This window comes from Arachis stenosperma, chromosome 7 (genome assembly GCF_014773155.1).
Source record: "Arachis stenosperma cultivar V10309 chromosome 7, arast.V10309.gnm1.PFL2, whole genome shotgun sequence".
NCBI classification, from domain to species: Eukaryota; Viridiplantae; Streptophyta; class Magnoliopsida; order Fabales; family Fabaceae; genus Arachis; species Arachis stenosperma.
In genome coordinates this window covers 6573194-6591114 of record NC_080383.1, presented here as the reverse complement: position 1 = coordinate 6591114, position 17921 = coordinate 6573194, and the positions used below count along the sequence as shown (strand labels likewise).

Here is a 17921-nt window from a genome sequence, read left to right as displayed (position 1 = left end):
AATAGAAGGTATTTATAACTGAATATTCGAACTGATTGGTCGAATCGGTCCGACCGGGACCGACAATAAAAGCAGTCCGATTCGCTACTAATAACCATGGTTCTGAAAATCGAACCGGACCGACCGGTTCAATCGGAAAAATCGGGAACTGATCACCTAACCGATCCGGATAAGGTCAGAAACCGGCTGATAAAAAATCGGTGAAAAACCGATCGAACCGATGGTTAATCGATGAACCGGAAGAACCGTTCGGTTTTTTTACGGTTTATTGATTTGAATACTAAACTTCAAAACGGCGTCGTTTTGAAGAAAAAAAAAAAAAGAGAAAAGGGCTATCACTCTATCAGCATCAGGTTTCCTTCACGAACCCTAAATCCCTAATTGCCACCAGCCACCACCCTCAGTCAGTATCTCAGTTTCTCTCACCCTCTCACCCTCGCACAGGCCACAGCCCCTCATCGCCGTCGCACCTCTCCTCCATCGCCGTTGCGGAGCTCCGCTCCTCCATCGCAGTCGCCCAGCTCGCCACCTCCACCGTCGCACCTCTCCTCCATCGCCGTCGCCCAGCTCCCCACCTCCACCGTCGTCGCCCAGCTCTCCACCTCCACTGTCGTCGCCGAGCTCTCCACCTCCACCGTCGCGCCTCTCCTCCATCGCCGTCGCCCAGCTCCCCACCTCCACCGTCGTCGCCCAGCTCTCCACCTCCACCGTCGTCGCCGAGCTCTCCACCTCCACCGTCGTCGCCGGTAATACTCTGCCTTCCACCTCGGTTCATGTATGCGGGCATGTTTCTGTTCATGGTTCTGTTCTTGTTCCTGTTCCTCTGTATCACAGAAAACATGTTGCTCTCTGTTCATGTTCCTTTCTGTTCATGACTTCATGTTTATCTTTGATGTTTCTGTTCCTATATCTGTTTAATTTTGATGCTTCAATTTTTTGCTGCTTAAATTGGGCTAAAGTTGAATTTGAACATGTTTCTGCTTCCTATATCTGTTCCTATATCTGTTTAAACATGTTTCTGCCTTCATCAGTGAATTTGTTTTTGATTGCTTCATGATTTTTGTTTGCTGCTTCTGATTTTTGTTTGCTGCTTCATGAATTTGATTTTCTTTGATTTTTTTGATTTATTTGCTGAGGTTATTTGTTCATCAGTGAATTGGGTTTTGATTGCTTCTGATTTTTGTTTGCTGCTTCATGAATTTGATTTTCTTTGAATGTTTTTGATTTATTTGCTGAGGTTATTTGTTCATCAGTGAATTGGGTTATTTGATGCTATAAATATCATATAAATTCTAATTCTGTATAATTCTGTATATATACTTTGAATGGATGTCCTACTCTTCTCTTGTGTTGATTCTGATTGCTAAACTATATCTTCCATGAACATGCTGATCATTTACCAAAATATGTTGTTAGACAACTATAGAATAGTCCCATAGGCAAAGGCATAGGTTTCACATGATTACTTGAACTCTTTTCATTACATTGAAAAATAAAGCTTTTCAAAGCTACAAGTTTGTTCAGTTTAAGAATCAAAACACAGTACCTTATTACTTGTGAAAGTATTTTAGTAAAGATTTTGCCAAGGTATTAGTTAAGAATTGTAAATAGAAAATACTCAATAATAATCATTTGAAAATCGGCTGGGAACCGGCCGGTTGGACCAAACTGATAACCAGCATATTCTTGATAAACGGTGCCGTTTTAAAAAAAAAAACCCCAACGTTCAGCCCTCACTCACTCACCCTCCTTCCCCCAAACCCCCGCCCCCCTTCCCATCACTCCTCTGAACTCTCAAGCAAAGTTCAAAATCACCCAACCCCTAGGTTCTCCCTGCAACGGTTCTGCCGCAGTGCCGCCGCCGTCCGTGCTGTCGGCGCCTCCGCGTCCTCTCTTGTAGCTCGGCGTCCTCCTTCCCCCAGTCCCCGTCCTCCCTGGCTTCTCTGTTCGAGGTTGGAGCAGCTCGCCGCCGTGTCGCCGCTTGCTGTCGTCTCGCCGGTTGCCGTCCGTGTCTCCGTCGAAGGTTAGTGGCACTGTTTTCATTTCTTCGGTTCTTCTCTTCCTTTTGTGCTCTGTTTGCTGATTTTTGAATGTGAAATAGTGAATGGATTACTGGAAAATCAAATAATTGATTTTGTGCTGCTGCTCTTTTTTTAATTCCTGAAATTTTTGTTGAAATTTTCTGCTGCTAAAAATGGAAATCAAATCATTATTGAAATTTTTGTTTAGCTTTGTTAATTTCAGGTTTAGTGATTAGGGTTACTTGTTGCTGTTTTGTAATGTTTGTTGCTGAATGCTAAAAATGGAAATCAAATCAAAGCTGTTTGTTGCTGAATGGTTGGTAGTATTAATTTTGTGCTGCTATTAATTTTCTGGCTGTGCTGCTGCTGCTGTGGGTTCTGAATTCTGGTGTGCTGTTATGTGTTTTGTGGCTCTGGTTGATCATCTTTCTCAATTGTCAATGTTCTTTATCAGAACTGAGAAGGAAATGGCAATCTGAACCAGCAAAAGGATTTCCACAGCGTCAGCGCGTGCCCACACTTGCAGGAACAAGAAAACTAACTCTTTTTCTGCCCTCTGGTGCCTCTTCATCTTTCCTTCTATTTCTGCACTTGTTCATTGTATAATAAGTCAACTCTTTGGATTACTGGCGTAATTGAATTGGAGATTCAAGAGACACAGTTGATTTCTTAATACTGAAAATTCACCCTTAGTTTTGACCTAATTGTTTTGTTTAGTAGGAACTAATAGAATCTCTTCATGGCTCATTGTTGTTTTCCAAGTTATACTAGTTTCTTGTGAGAGAATTAAAGCTAGCTAGTCTTGCCTTCTGTTTTGCACAAATAGGAATATATACGGCCATTTTATCAAAACTATAGTCACAATTAGGAAGTTTAATTTAATAGTATATGATGCAAATACGCCTATGGTACAGATATTTGAGTAGAAACGAAGTATTTGTACATTATAGCTTGCATATGTTGCGGAATAGGATAATAACAATTAAGAGTATTGAGTATTGATATACTTGTTATCTCTCTTTGAAATGTTACTTTCTGTATTTACTGTTTTAGTTTAGCTTTGCATTCTCTTAGGTTGGAACAGTGGTTATAGTGTTGTTTATTGGCTTTCTTTCAATATATCATGGAATTATCTGATATCTTCACACTTTGTACTATTTGAATTGGCATTTCTTTCAATAGTCACTCACAAGCTGCTTCTATATTCTAGGATGTTTATTTATAATTTATTTATTATTTTATTCTGAAATGATTTTTTTGGTTGAACTACTGTTAGATCGGTTGGACCAGTAAACCAATGACCAGAGTGGTTTGATGATCGGTTTGGTTCTCAGAACCTTGCTTTTTATAGATAAAATTTACAGCAATAATGCATACGTAGCGGAAGGGATTTTCAACATAGTTGTTTGATGCATTGATTTTATATTTATTTCCTTTGAATTAACTAACAGGTACGTAATTAACTTTCGAAATTTTCATATCTGATCAGATGGTGGTAAGACTTTGGAGCTTCCAGCTGTCATAACATTTCAAAGCACATGCAAATGAGACCAGTTCAGCTACAGGAAAGCAAACAAAGGCATCGGAATAAGGATATATTGACACGCATCTCAAATGTGGGGCCAAATAACCGGATGTTAAGATATTAACATACGATAGGATACTAGTGCTTCTCTAATTTCTGTTGAGAACAAGAATATTAGGCTAGAAACTAATTGAGTCGGTTGGCCCAACTTGTGGTTTTTAAGCTTAGCCCATTCTTAATAGATGGTTTCTCCCACTCTACAAAAAAAAAGTCCCGACCAAAAAGAAAAAGAAGTAAAAGGACAACCTTGGTCTCACATCCCCACCCCCTACCATCTCTTACCTTCCCCGCCTCTCCGTCGTGCTTCTTCACTGCCGCACCGTCCTCCACCACCGCCGTCGCATAATTGGCTGCAGCTGCAGTAGGAAGTAAAGATGAAAGAACTTGTAACTATCCAAGTCGGCGATTTTGCCAATTACGTTGGCTCTCACTTTTGGAACTTTCAGGTTTCACATCCTACTTGGCCCATTCCCTATGCTAATATCATTTTCTATTTAATATACTTTAATGCTGATTTATGATTTTTAATGCTTTTTTCTAGTTAAGCGAGTGTTTCTGCATTTATTGCTGTATTGAAAAGAGTGAAATTTTGTTTAAGTGAGAATCTTCTTGCTATAACGATTATTCAGAAGATTCTGTTCAACATGTAGTTAGTAAAATACTTCGTTTGAGTACATTATGTGATCAGAGTTACTGTGTCTTCCTTTTCAGTGTGTAGTCAATGGAGTTGTATTACTACTTTTTCTTGTTGTGAGCAATACAACATTTTCGTTACTTTTATGGAGATCATTGCATGTCTAAAGTTTTCAGAGAGCATTTAAACCCCCCACCACCAACAAAAAAACACCAAAATACCACCATCACAGAAAAAAAAAAAAAGAAAAAAAAAAAGATGCCTTTCATCTTCCTGTTAGAGCTGTTTGCCTCAAATATTTTGCTAGCAACTAACTGTTCTAAACCTTTCATTTTCTCACAGTTGAGGTTTCTGTTTTTCTGGTTATCTTGGAAAGAATTTATATTGAGGTTTAATTTTCTAATCATGCATATTTGTGTTCAATTGTAAGGATGAGCTTCTTGGGCTGGCTGGAGACCCTAATGCTGATTCATTCTTCAAGAATCATGATCTTAACATGGATGTGCTTTATCGTACTGGTGTGACGCAACAGGTGCAATTTCTTGAGATTGAACTAGCATTGTAGCCTTCTTTTAAGAAAATTTTGTATGGTAAAAACTATGTTGGTAGATGATTTAATGAGATCTTAACATCTTGTATTTGCAGTCATCCAATTGGTCTGCTGCTATCTATTTGCCTCACTACATGTACCTATTCTCATGACACGAATACAAATAAGTATTAGTTAATTCAGTTGGGTTATGATTAACTAATAGATTAGTGTCTAGTTGGCATATTTTAGCTGTGGGAAAGGAAAATGGCAATGGGATGATATGAATATGTGGATTAAAGTCATTCGAGTTTCAACTCATACTCACACCATGCTACTTCAATATCTGCAGGGCATTCTTACATACACTCCTCGCCTACTTTCAATAAACATGAGAGGTACTTGATGTTGTCATGATGATAACTATTGGTGAAAAATATTTTAGCATAATATTAATTCTTTATGCTTTCATTGTTCTTCCTGGTTCAAAAATGAAACATCATTGTCTCCCCATTTCCCACTTCATATATTTTTACACTGTTAACTTTTTCAGGTTCACTTGGATCTTTGAGCTCACATGGTACATTATATAAGGAGGTTACCTCCTTTCCATCAGATGTTGTTACTTGGTGAGACCTTTCAGTCTATGCCTGTTTGAGAAAACTCAGATTTTATAAGGTTGAATAAAAATAAAAAATGGCAATTTTCTACAAATATCTAGCTGGAGCCTTTTGGTGCTCTATTCACTTACTGCTTGCTTGTTCTATTGGACATGAAACCTACTTCATCAGTTATATTTATCATAAATCTTTAGTTTAAATTTTGTTTATGCGCTGAGTGTCCATAGACCAATGTGCAGGACAGGTAAGATTTCCACCCAGGCCTGTGAACCTCATAAGAAAAATTTGTTCCTACAAAGACTGTATGAGGAAGAGGAAAATTTGATTGTGACTAATGACACTAGTGGTTCAAGCAATGGTTCTCAAAGTGAGTATCAGGATAAGGATATAGTTGAAAGTCTAGAAAATGGTGTACAGTTTTGGACGGACTACTCAAAAGTACATTATCATCCCCAGAATCTCTATGAATTAAGTGGGGTTTGGATGGATGCTGAGGACTTCAACAATTACGGAATTGGAAAGAATTCCTTTTCTTGGGATTTGCAAGGGGAAGAAATTAGTGACAGGCTACGATTTTTTGTTGAAGAGTGTGATCATATACAGGTATACTATCACTTCTTTTGTGTCTTGTAGTTGTTGGTTTTAGGAGATATTTCTCTTATATCTTTAATCTTTTTAGTGAAGCAATATCTTTTGGTATCTACTACGTTACAATTCAATTTACTTTTCATTTTTTTAATTTCCTTTCCATATATATGGACCCACTGCCTATTATGGCTTGTATTTAGGAAAAGATTATATTTAAGGATCAAAGCTACTAATTTCAAGGCTTATTCTTCTACCCAATATTGTCGGAACTTGAAAAAGAAATTGTTACCAAAAGTAGTAATGGCTATATAGAAAATATTAGTGCAATGGTTTTGGGTTATCCCATTTTTCGTGTTTCTCTGTAAATTTTGGTTTCGGATTTTTCAATCAATGGTTATTATTGGTATGATGACTCAAAGCATAGTGTTTTGAATTTTGATCTAACCATAATCTTCCTCTTTTAGGTTCTGGGAGAACAATCATTTTAGTTTGATTTGTCTTAAACAAGTTTAAAATGTTGGCAGGGCTTTCAATTTGTAGTTGACGACTCTGGAGGATTCTCTGCTGTGGCCGAAGAGTTTCTAGAGAATATTGTAGATGAATATACAAATACTCCTGTTTTGCTGTATGCTGTCCAAGGCCATCGTGCATGCACAAGTCTTCAGAGCAAGAAGCGTACAGTCTTGGAGGATCTTCACGATGCTGTATCATTTTCAAGACTCTCATCCTACTCTAAACTTATTGTCCCTCTTGGTATGCCCTCCTTGAGTAAAGGTAATATTCTCTTTAATGAATTTATCACGTTTGACAACTCACTAGTCAACATGCTTTTTTGGTAATTGGCAGAAAGGCCTGATGTTTAACATTCTGATAGTTTACCGATTTAACTGGTTAGCTGTCTCCACAACCCTGAATTTTATATAAGCTGTTTTAATGTTTATACAATTTGCCTCACCGATAGTGTCGATATTGGCTTGCAGAAACATGGCCAATACCATTATTCACTTCTTCTGAACCTTTTTTCAAAATCTTATTCAGGATCGAGTTTTTTTTTTTTTTTTTTTCATATAATTTCACAGGCAAAGTTTCCAAATTCCTCCACATTGAAGATGAGAAACATTACCACTCAAGTGCAGTTTATGCTGCTGCACTACACTCCATTAGTCTTCCTTTTAGAATGTTCCCAATTGGACCTACTACACCTGCATCTTCTGTCTCTGGGGCTGTTGATCTTCATGGAGTCATACAAATGTTATCAGGACAAGGGAGGCAGAATATGGTGTCAATTCTAGATGTTGCGATACCAGCGCCTGCTTTATTTGGTACATGTGATGTGAATTAATTTTTATTCAATCTTGATAGAACTTTATTTCATTGGTCTTATTCTTGTAATTCAGGGGGACAGAACGAACAATCTTTATTAGAAAATTTGCATCCATTGACCCCTCAAATAGCAGAGGATGTTGAAGATATGCAGGGAGTTGAATGCTTGACAGTCCATGGAGCTTATGCATCAGGTATTGTTTCTAAAGGTTACTTCTCTTCCTCCTCTTCCTTCTCTCACCTTTCTTCCTCTCTATTCTGTTCTTTTTTCTCCTCTTGTCTTGTCTTTCAAAACAATGTTGTCCGACTTAAATTGGATGAAGTAAGCATAGTTGGTTTTCAGTATATTCTCTGCATCTCAGCTCAACTTCATCAATGAGCAAGACTTATTGTGAACATGATTGTAATGTTGGTTTCCTATTTCGTTATTTATTTTTCTCTTCTGTTGCTTCCCCAAGTTGTGTTCCCTGTGCGGTTTATTTTTGCCTGAAATGCTTCCACTACTTTGGATCAATAGGTAGCCATCGTGCATCGGTTTCCCAAGTAAAGGATGCAGTTGATGCTGCTTTTCAATGTGCCGAAACAAATCCAATGTTCTACCATTTATCTGTTGCTCTTTGTCCGCTTCCCATTCCATTGTCTTTTCCATCGATATTTGGAAGCCAAGTTGGCCAGCATGGTGAGTTGATGGGCGGTCCGATAACTAATGCTTCATCAAAAGGATCCCTGGATGTCTATTCCATTCCAATGGCGGCCAGATTACGCTCCAGCAATGCTATCCTACCATTTGTTGAGAGTAGATTGCGAAACCTTCACCGATTCGGAATTGATCGGGGAGCTGCTGGGGCACAATTACTTAGGGGTTGGGGCTTTGGAAGGGAAGATTTGGAAGAAATGGAAGAAATGTTGTCTAAAATGGTTGCAACATTGTGTCCTCCCCAACTGTCATCCGATTCGGACTAGAACACGTACGTTGTTCTTTTAGAGAAACCAAGTGAGGAAACATTTATAACTAAGGTAATTGCATTGGATAGTAATGATTAGAACTGTGCCTTTCTGGCTGTTTATAGCGCTATGCCTTTCGGTGATCAATTTCCCAACGTACATAGTTTTTACTGTCTTAATTTCTTCCTTTTTCCTGTTTATTTGTGTCTTGGGGGGTTTTTCTCACATGTATCCCACGATCCCTCTGTCAAGGTAATCATGATTTGAGATCTTGCTGTGACACTTCCGTTGCAAAATAATTTAACACGGATTATATTGCACTTGATTTGTGTTGTCTTTTAACCTAAGGTTTTGAAAACCGGTTTGCATCGGTCGGTCGGACTAGTCGAACCGAAAATCGACAACGATAGTGGTTCAGCTTATAAGCATAATTGCCTGGTTAAAAATCACCTTTGGACTGTTGGACCAGCCGAGAACTGTGCGGTCAAATCAAACCAGAACCTGAACTCGGCCAGTTTTCAAATTTGAGGAGAAATGATGCTGTTTCATTTATTAATATATATAAAAAGGGTAGCCCTAATTTGTTTACTCTGAGCTCAGCACTCAGTAGTAGCATCAACTTCCTCTCGAGCTCCTCCTTCCCTCGGCAAAAGAAAAATCCCATCATTTGCTTCGTCTAGCCACCGCAGTGTCACTTCTGCCGTCACAGCTGCTCGAAGCCGCCATCCCCACTACGCTCGTCTCTGCCACTGCTCGAAGTTGTTGTCCCCATTGCAACTCGTCTCGCATCCGCTGCCCTCCACCCTCTTTTGCTCTATTTTCGCTGCGCTCCATCCTCCTCGGCTCCAGTTCCACAGCAGTCCAGACCACCTCTTCTCCAATTCTGTCGCATCCAGCCTTCCGTCGTATCCGTAACCTTTGTGCTCTAGAAGGTATTTTTTACTGTAATTGTTGTAATTGGTTTAGGATTGTTATGTGATTTTTCTTCAATTATTGTTGTCATTACTGTGGTTTAGAATTGTTGATGATGTTCTTGATTCTGTTATGCTATTATTCTTCTATTGTCATTAATTTTTTTTTTGTTTTTACAATGATTTTCTTTGATTCTGTTGTGATGTTGTTCTGTTGTTAATTATTGTTGTTCTATCATTGTTCTTCAATTATTGTTGTCCTTGAGATTATTGGGTTGATGTTCTTTTTGCGGATTTTGATGATTGATGACAAACTTTGATATTGGCATTTCATATTTGGTCGTTTCTTTTCTTATTTGTCTTTTGAGTTTGTATTTGGATAACATGATAACATTATGGTTAATGTAGTACTTTTAATTTGGATGATATTTTAAAGTTTATAATGACTATATTGATGTTTTAGTGTGTTTATTTATATTTTATTTATTATTTTATTATAAAACGGTTATTCTGGTTGAATCGTTGAACCAATGAACCAGTAAACTAATAGCTAGAGTAGTTTAATGACCGATTCGTTTTCAGAACCTTGTTTGAAACACACAAGAGGACATTGTTTAAAAACATGAATACACATTGATAATGAAATCATTAATTTGAAATGAATGAAGAAAATGATGGTAATTTGTAAGCAATAATCTTAATCTTCCAAAAAAATGAGAATGTGAGATCAACCTGACAGTGGTGCATATAACTCTAACCCTTGCTTCACAAGCCAATGAGCCATTGGTGGTGCCACAATGATCTCTTCAATGCTCAATGGCTTTCAACTAACCGCAGCTACATGCATTATTACATAGCTTCCAATCAAAATTAAAACGCTAAAACTAACCTATCAACTTCAAATTGGAACTTCCATTTTCATGGTATTATGTAACACCTTTAAATCTTATGGGTTGAGCCTCACTTGTTCTTGTTATTTTGTGTTCCGTGGTGATCCACCGAGTCTCTTCAATTCTGTGTTAGTTACCTATAATGAGTCTTAGAATGTGTCAAATGGTAATGTTACCTTAGAGTAAGTGTGTGGTCTATATTATTTGGGAATATAGCCTAAGCTTTGAAGTTTTACCTAATTTTGTTAGGCAATGATAGCATATAAAAAAAAATATGCATCTAGCAAAAAGATTATTAATGTGACAATAAGAATCTAAATCCATAAAGAAGAGAGGGATGTAGATTTAGGAATTAGAAAATCTTTTTAATATAAAGTAACGTTAGAGAATGAAGTTTTGGATGAGATGGTACATTACTCGAATGAGAAGCAGCTTAACTTTGGCGATTGGTAATAGACTTTTTAGGTGTTAATTTTCTGGAGTCTTTACCTTTTAGATAATAATAAGGAAAATCTGACTTTTCCGCAAAAATGATTGAATTTTTGCCTTTTTGTGAATGGTTAGGATGGTGTTTTTGTTTTTGTTTTTGTTTTATATATGAGGCTGTTTTATTTCTGACGCATGTCTTTTTATAAGTGGTTTTATTTCGTTTGGTTGATACGTCATATTTGATATTGGCATATATAGATATTTTACGAGATAATATTCAATTTGATTCTTAAACTAACAGGCTAGTCTGAAATAGATAGAAAATAAACTTGTTTAAGAATCACTTTATCAATGCATGGGTTATTTTATTATTGAACAAGTTACAAAGTTGGATATGTATTTTTTCCCCTATCAACAGAAAATGAAAGCAAGAAAGCTAATAAGTGCATAAAAGAATGAAGTAATTATTTATCCATCCAAATCACACATCGGAGACACTCCCCTTTAAGCAGCAAATCGAAAGCTTTATTGATGTCCTTAAAGTCCACTTCATGTGTTATAAACTCATCCAAATTCAGTTCCTGAAAATAGCACAACACATTACAAAATTGATATTTTATTATCACTTCTTATAACATATATAAATAAAGTTTAACCGTTCTGTAAATTCATATAATTTTATTAAATTTATAATTCAATTGTACCATTTAAAGTTTATATCGAGCATATATATTAGATAAAAAATTTAATTAGATTCGTAGTAGTATTTTTTTAGTTTAATTTTGATACACTGACAGTATAAAGTATAAAGTATTTTACGTGGACAATGTAAAAGATAGTTATTTTTACTGACGTGACATTATGTAATTAGATGCACGTATAAAACTATTTTACACTGTCAGTGCATCAAAATTAAATTCATTTTTTTTATAAATTATAAATTTAATTATAAATTTAGTGATATGATAGTAATTAAATCAATAAGTAATTATTACCACTATTTCCAGCATTTATATGAGGAGAAGAGGCAAAATTAATATCATGTGTCTTAAAATACAAGGCATCAAGTGTCATATGACTTAAATATTATAATGACTATCATCGAAATTAATATTTATTACTACTATTTCCAGCACTTATATGAGTAGAAGAGACAAAATATAATGTCATGTGTCCTAAAATACAAGGCATCAAGTGTCATATGACTTACATATCAGACTAAAGTGATAAATAAATTCCTAAAAATTTATATTTCAAACAGATTAATTTAAAAAAAGAATTAATAAAATTTTTTATAATAATAAATGTGGATAAATTAAATTTAGGGTAAAATATATTTTTTATTTTTAAAGTTTGACAAAAGTTTTAAAAATATTTTTAAATTTTATTTTGTTTTAATTTTGTCCCAAAATTTTTCGATTTGCACCAAGTATACTCATGACGACTAATTTTTCAAAAAATTTAAGATCAATTCAACAACAATTTCATAAGAACAACCCTCAACACTAGTAAATCAAGCATAATTTTCATGCATTATTGTTAGATTGGTTTTAAATTTTTTGAAAATTTAACCGTCGAAAGTATATTTGATGCAAATCGAAAATGTTTTGGATAAAACTAAAATAAAATAAAACTTAGAGATATTTTTTAAATTTTTATCAAATTTTAGAGACAAAAAATATACTTTACTCATTAATTTAAATTAAAACCTTTCATCTTAATTATAGAGGTTAATTTAACGATAATATATCTATATTTACTATTCTAAAAAAAATTACTAATACTCTTTTTTTTCAAAAATTAATTTATCCGAAACATAAATCCTCAAAATTTATCTGTGACCTTATTCTTCTGAGTGAATACCCCACTCGGCCGCTGACAATTATCTCGAAAGGAAAACGAGGCCCCTCAAAAAAAGCACCCAATCCGGCTCCTGAAATTTTTTTTGGGACTGATTAGTTTTTGTGCCAAAAAAAATAACACTGATTTTTTTTTTGGCACAGGAGTCTCGTTGTCCTTTCGAGATAATTGTCAAAAACCAAGTTGAATTTTTTTTTGTTAAAAACCTCGTTGCCTTTTGAGATAATTGTCAGAAACTATTTTGGATTTTTCTCTATTCTTTTAAAAGGAAGCAAATAATAATGTACCTTGTCCATGTAGCGCTTAAGGAGAATAGGGACATGAGATTTGGGTTTGAGTCCTCCAAACAAGGCTCCAATGAGACTCTTCCCATCACAAAGGACTTCACTAGAGTTCAGGCTCAAACAAGATCCTGGCTTGTCCACTCCTAAAACAACTGTTTTACCCCAACCCTAAAATCAAAACTAAACATCAAATTTAATTTCTTTTAACCACTTCTCTCAAAATACATAAGCTCATAGAATTTTCAATTTTTTATTTTTTATTTATTTTTTTTATCATAGAAGTATTATATTTTAAAATTACTCCTCTCAAAAACTTAAATTGTTAAAAAATATATATATATAAATAATTATAGTTAAAAAATTGTGAATTTTCTTAAATTGGCCATACAAGTTACTTTTTAGGAATATGAGTCAGTTTTTTGCAGGCTGTGACAAATAATTTTTTTTAATCTTTTTTTGCATTTTGCGTGTTGCGAAAAGCAAAATACATCTATTTCCTGATTTTTTAAATCGGTCTATATTTTTGTACATCATCTCGTTACTCATTTGGTGAATTACACCAACTAAAAAATTATATAAAAATTAATTTTTGAAATAGTTATATCTTGAACATTTGCTAGTAATAATTTGGAGTTCAATTTGGTTTAAAACAAATATACTTAAAAAATAATAAATTAATCACATTTTGAGAGACACATAGATTAGAATATTAGATACCTTTCTACAAGAAGCATATGCTTCAAGGACCAATGATGCCCTTCCAACACATTCAAAGCAATAGTCTGCACCTCCACTAGTCATCTCTTTAATAACCTGTTCCATAACTGTTATTCAAAAATGTTCTTATAATAATAATATAATAAAAAATATTATTAGGGTTTAAGATTTAAGGCTGGCGAAAACTGGGGTAGGTGGCTACTGAAGGTACAAGGAAATTTAAAAAAATAATAATTAATTATTGATTTTTTCTTTTTGTTAGTTCTTTAGTGGATTTATTTAACTGTGGTTTAATAAATAATTATTTTTGTATATTCATTTTTTTTTAAATCTCAAAGAAAGTAAAATATTATGGCAAGACCTGGCTCACAGATTTGTCTCCTCCAGCTTGAATAAAGTCAGTGACTCCAAACTTTTTTCCTGAGAAAAACAAATTAATTAAACACATGAAACCAATTAATCTCTTAAAACATTATTATTATTTGACAAATTAAAACACTTGATGATGATGTTATAGCAAGAGAAGATAGTTAGTTACATTACCAATTTCAAACTTATCTGGGTTGACATCTACACCTATAATCTTAGTTGCTCCACAAAGTCTAGCTCCTTCAGCAACCTTGTTTTTTCCAAAACCAAAACAATTTCAGTGGATACAGAACTATACAATATATAATAATAATAATAATAATAATAATAATAATAATAATAATAATAACACAAAGATATATTTAATTATCTAAGAAACCATACTGCTAATCCAATGCTTCCTAGTCCAAAAATAGCTACACTTGATCCTGGTTCCACTTTTGCTGCTTTCCAAGCAGCTCCTACCCCTAAAATTAAAAATTTTAATAACAAAAATATTGAATTAGATGAATTGATTATGAATGTTGTATATTTGATGGAACAAAGCTTTAATTTTGTCACTGACTAAAACAACATAGTACAAAATCATCTTTCACCATTTGAAACAAAGAGAAATAGACCAGTCTTTCTCGTATAAAATAGTTTTAAGTACTAAAGAACTAGATTGTCGGAATTTTTTTTATAAAGTATATCTTTTGTCTTTGAAATTTAAAAAAAATTTTAAAAATATCCTTAAATTTTATTTTATTTTAATTTTGTCTTAAAAGTTTTCGATTTGCATCAAATATTCCATCGATAGCTAAATTTTCAAAAAATTTAAGATCCATTAAACAAAAATGCATAAAATTTTTTAATTTATTAGTGTTGAAAGTTGTTTTTATCAAATTATTGTTAAATTGGTCCTAAAATTTTCGAGAAATCAGCGCCAGAATATATTTTATTCAAATAGAAAAGTTTTAAGACAAAATTAAAACAAAAAATAAACTTTATTCATTTTTTTTTTGTTAGGACGGACATAATTCGATAAAGAACAAATTTATCGCTTTGGAATTCTAAAAGGTTACTTTATCTTTCTCTTTAGTTACCGGTCGATACGCCGCAACTGAGGAGGCATGCCTTGTTTGGAGGAACAAGTGGATGAATCTTGGTTAGATTGGCAATGTCAACGACAGTGTACTCAGTAAAACTTGAAACAAAAAGGAAATGGTGTATGATGTGTCCATTGAGATCAGTGAATCTGCTACTATCATATCTTGGCATCCATGGAGATACTTTGAAGGGGAATTTTGAACACAGGTTGCTCTTTTCTGATTTGCAATCCACACACTCTCCACAATCTGGCAAGAAAATTGGAACAACCATGTCTCCTTTGGTAACTTCAGTCACATCCTCTCCTACACTCTCCACAATCCTATATGATAAAAAAAAAAAATTGATTAGAAGTTAAATTTTGTTATATTTTCCGCATCTACTTTATCATCATTGGACCGAAACTCATGTGCAGTTGTCTTCATATGAAGTTGATAGTTAAAATTTCGTTAGATAATTTGACATATTTGACTAAATTAAGATTTAACTGTTCTTAATTATCAATTTCATATAAAGACAAGACAAGTGTAAGTGAGTATCTCACAAGAAAAATTAGTTAAAACCCAAAAGTCAGAATCAATCAAAACAAAAACAAAAAGTCAATTGTACAAACAAGTTGAAACTTTTTATGAAGGGACCACTACAAATTTTCAGTGTACATAAATTAAAGCACTAATTAACCACTAATGAAATGGAATGGAACATGACCATACAAACAGTATAGTATAGCAATCCCATTTTCATATATTAAAATTAATTAATTAATTTTGAATGAATAATCTATAATTTATAAATATATGGAGATTTCAGAAACTCACCCAATTGCCTCATGACCGAAAATTCTTGGCCAAATTGCAGGGGGGTCCTTCATCAAAGGATGAAATGAAAGACTCAAAATCTAAATAATTTAGAGAAATTAGAAAAGTAAATAGAAAAAGTGATTGCAATGAACCTTCATCTTCCAAAAAGTGACATCGCTGTAACAAAGAGAAGAGCATATAACTTTAATCCTTGCTTCACGTGCCATTGGAGGCGCCACAATAATCTCTTCAATAATCAATGGCTCCCCTGGTTCTCTTCCAACCGCCGCTATTCAAAGTTTATTTCAAACACATAAACATAGCAACCTTAAAAAATGGAAAAAACAAAATAACTTGCATGTGTCACACACACCTTTACATCTTATGGGTTGACCTTCAATTGTTCTTGCTGCTTTCTCTTCCATGGAGATTCGAAAACAACCAACCTCACTCCCTTCACTGTCTTATTACTATCTCACGCTACAAATCAAACTCTTGGTCTCTTGCTTCCTCATTTATAATTGTGTGTGGTTATATATATAGGAAAAAAAAAACTAAAAAATATGTTATACAATTTTAGGGGGAAAATTGGACAAAATTATGTAAGTCACGAATCTACAAAATTTTGATAGTGTGCACAAAATATATATATTATAATAATAAAATAAATTTTATAATAGTTTGATATAGTAAAATCAAGTTTAATAATGTAATAGAATAAATAAATATTATTATATACAAATTAAAAAATTTTTAAATGCTAGTGGGGCTGCTTCAACAATAATATAACATCATATATGTATCCGCTAATAAAATCATATTCTTTCGTAGATAAATGATAAAATTTAAATACAGTTGTATTTATATAAAATTAATATTTTAAAATTATTAAATAAATTAATAAATTTAACAAAATTATTATTTAATAATTATTATTTATTAATTTTATATAAAAATAAATGTATGTGAATTTTTATCTAAATAAATACAATACTTGTAAAAATTTCTTATTCTGAAAGGAAAAAAAGAAAGAATTTTGAGTCAACTGACAATGAGAAGTTGAGAACATATTGTGCATGATGTTGTAAACGACGTAGAATATGGTAAGCCACTAAGTTTGAGACGAAACAAATATTGATTCGATGTTAATAAGGTGTTTTTTTTTTTTGGGGGGGGGGGGGGGGGGGGGTCTTGGTTTTTAATAAGGTTAGATAATGACTTATGAACTAACAAAAAGGAAAACGACCTTTCAGCCTCATGCCCTCATGGTGGGTGTTGGTCCATCACATTGCAACGTGAACTTCAAAATATCTGAAACAAAATATAGAAATAAACTTTTAGTTAATTAATATTAATTAATGTTATAATTTAAATTTATAATTTAAAATTTAAAAATTAAATAAATAAAATAATTTTTAAAAAGTCTACAATATTAGTTAAAAAATTAATTTTCTACCATTGCTCGTTTCTTTTATACAAATAAGTAGTGTTAAATGATATAAATTCAAGTTTTTATAAATTAAATGAGTATGATAATAATAAATTTTATTTTAAATGAGATGATAAATATGTTACATTAAAACTAAAGTATCATTTAAAAGTCATTCCAAATAAAATAATTCAATTCAATTCTATTAATATACTATTAAAAAAAAAGTCTAGGGTCAGCAACTTTATTAAATTTTGACCAGCATATAATTAGTAAAGAAAAGTGAGTCATTGGATGAAATTTCATACCAATCTCATACCATTAAAATTATTATTAATAGCTATATGATAATTACAAATCACAAAAGTTGCTGACTCCTAGCACTCTCTACTATTAAGGGTGTGTTTGGCAACCACGTTCAAAGAGAAGAAGTACGTTTAGATATCTTGAAAGCTGTAATTTTTGGTTTGGCAAATTTTTGATTCATGAACGCAGAAGTAATTTTGCATTCAAAACCACGTTTTCAAGAAGCAACAATTTTAAGCTTCTGCGTTTCACCAACGGGCTTTTAGCCATCATTATTCAATCTTTATTTATCTTTTACTAATTTTATCCTTTATGCATACTATTGTATTATTTATATTATTTTTGTTTATATGAACTATATTTTTCTATTATTTACTATTTTTTATTAATTATTTATTTGATATTATACACTTTTATAATTATAATTTTTTGTATTATTTTTATTTTTTTAATATAATATATTGATCCTATTAAGAAAGTAAATTAAACAAAAAATTTATTATAAATAATAATAATAAAAAATTATAACATACTAAAAAAGAGTATTAAGAGTACTAAAAATATACTATATAAAAAATATCATAAATTTTTT

General features: G+C 33.0%; 2 protein-coding genes across 10 annotated transcripts; one reads left to right on the top strand and one right to left on the bottom strand.

Moving 5' to 3' along the window:
- The first annotated feature begins 378 nt into the window (after positions 1-378).
- LOC130940723 (uncharacterized) lies at positions 379-9316 on the top strand. Of its 7 annotated transcripts, XM_057868945.1 has the most exons (11): positions 379-746; positions 2476-2580; positions 3511-4052; positions 4671-4772; positions 5122-5167; positions 5323-5398; positions 5629-5992; positions 6502-6751; positions 7057-7299; positions 7375-7494; positions 7818-9316. In XM_057868945.1, exons 3-11 carry the CDS (start codon positions 3981-3983, stop codon positions 8261-8263), a joined length of 1719 nt encoding a protein of 572 aa, XP_057724928.1. In that variant the 5' UTR covers positions 379-746; positions 2476-2580; positions 3511-3980; the 3' UTR covers positions 8264-9316. The 7 variants fall into 7 exon arrangements, 6 of the variants coding, with proteins under 6 accessions (XP_057724928.1, XP_057724927.1, XP_057724926.1 ...); XM_057868944.1 differs by lacking the exon at positions 2476-2580; XM_057868943.1 differs by lacking the exons at positions 379-746; positions 2476-2580 and adding an exon at positions 878-2023.
- Positions 9317-10819: 1503 nt separating this feature from the next.
- On the bottom strand, positions 10820-16222 carry LOC130940246 (alcohol dehydrogenase-like 7). 3 transcript variants are annotated; one of them, XM_057868340.1, is made up of 11 exons: positions 15968-16222; positions 15747-15883; positions 15613-15659; positions 14791-15116; positions 14090-14172; positions 13880-13955; positions 13698-13756; positions 13337-13432; positions 12623-12787; positions 12318-12408; positions 10820-11056 (listed from the first exon to the last, which is right to left on the bottom strand). In XM_057868340.1, the coding sequence occupies exons 1-10, from the start codon at positions 16017-16019 to the stop codon at positions 12358-12360; spliced, it is 1092 nt and encodes a 363-aa protein (XP_057724323.1). In that variant the 5' UTR covers positions 16020-16222; the 3' UTR covers positions 10820-11056; positions 12318-12357. The 3 variants fall into 3 exon arrangements, with proteins under 3 accessions (XP_057724323.1, XP_057724322.1, XP_057724324.1); XM_057868339.1 differs by lacking the exon at positions 12318-12408; XM_057868341.1 differs by lacking the exons at positions 10820-11056; positions 12318-12408 and having other exon boundaries at positions 12623-12799.
- Between the last annotated feature and the right edge of the window lie 1699 nt (positions 16223-17921).

Excerpts from the sequence above, each read along its gene's own strand:
- LOC130940723 (XM_057868944.1), top strand. The coding sequence starts at position 3,981 with ATGAAAGAACTTGTAACTATCCAAGTCGGCGATTTTGCCAATTACGTT. Across the intron at positions 5,168-5,322 it reads ACTTTCAATAAACATGAGAG|GTTCACTTGGATCTTTGAGC; the intron begins GTACTTGATGTT and ends TAACTTTTTCAG. Across the intron at positions 5,399-5,628 it reads CCATCAGATGTTGTTACTTG|GACAGGTAAGATTTCCACCC; the intron begins GTGAGACCTTTC and ends ACCAATGTGCAG.
- LOC130940246 (XM_057868339.1), bottom strand. The coding sequence starts at position 16,019 with ATGGAAGAGAAAGCAGCAAGAACAATTGAAGGTCAACCCATAAGATGT. Across the intron at positions 13,433-13,697 it reads GAGACAAATCTGTGAGCCAG|GTTATTAAAGAGATGACTAG; the intron begins GTCTTGCCATAA and ends GTTATGGAACAG. Across the intron at positions 12,788-13,336 it reads CATATGCTTCTTGTAGAAAG|GGTTGGGGTAAAACAGTTGT; the intron begins GTATCTAATATT and ends TTTTGATTTTAG.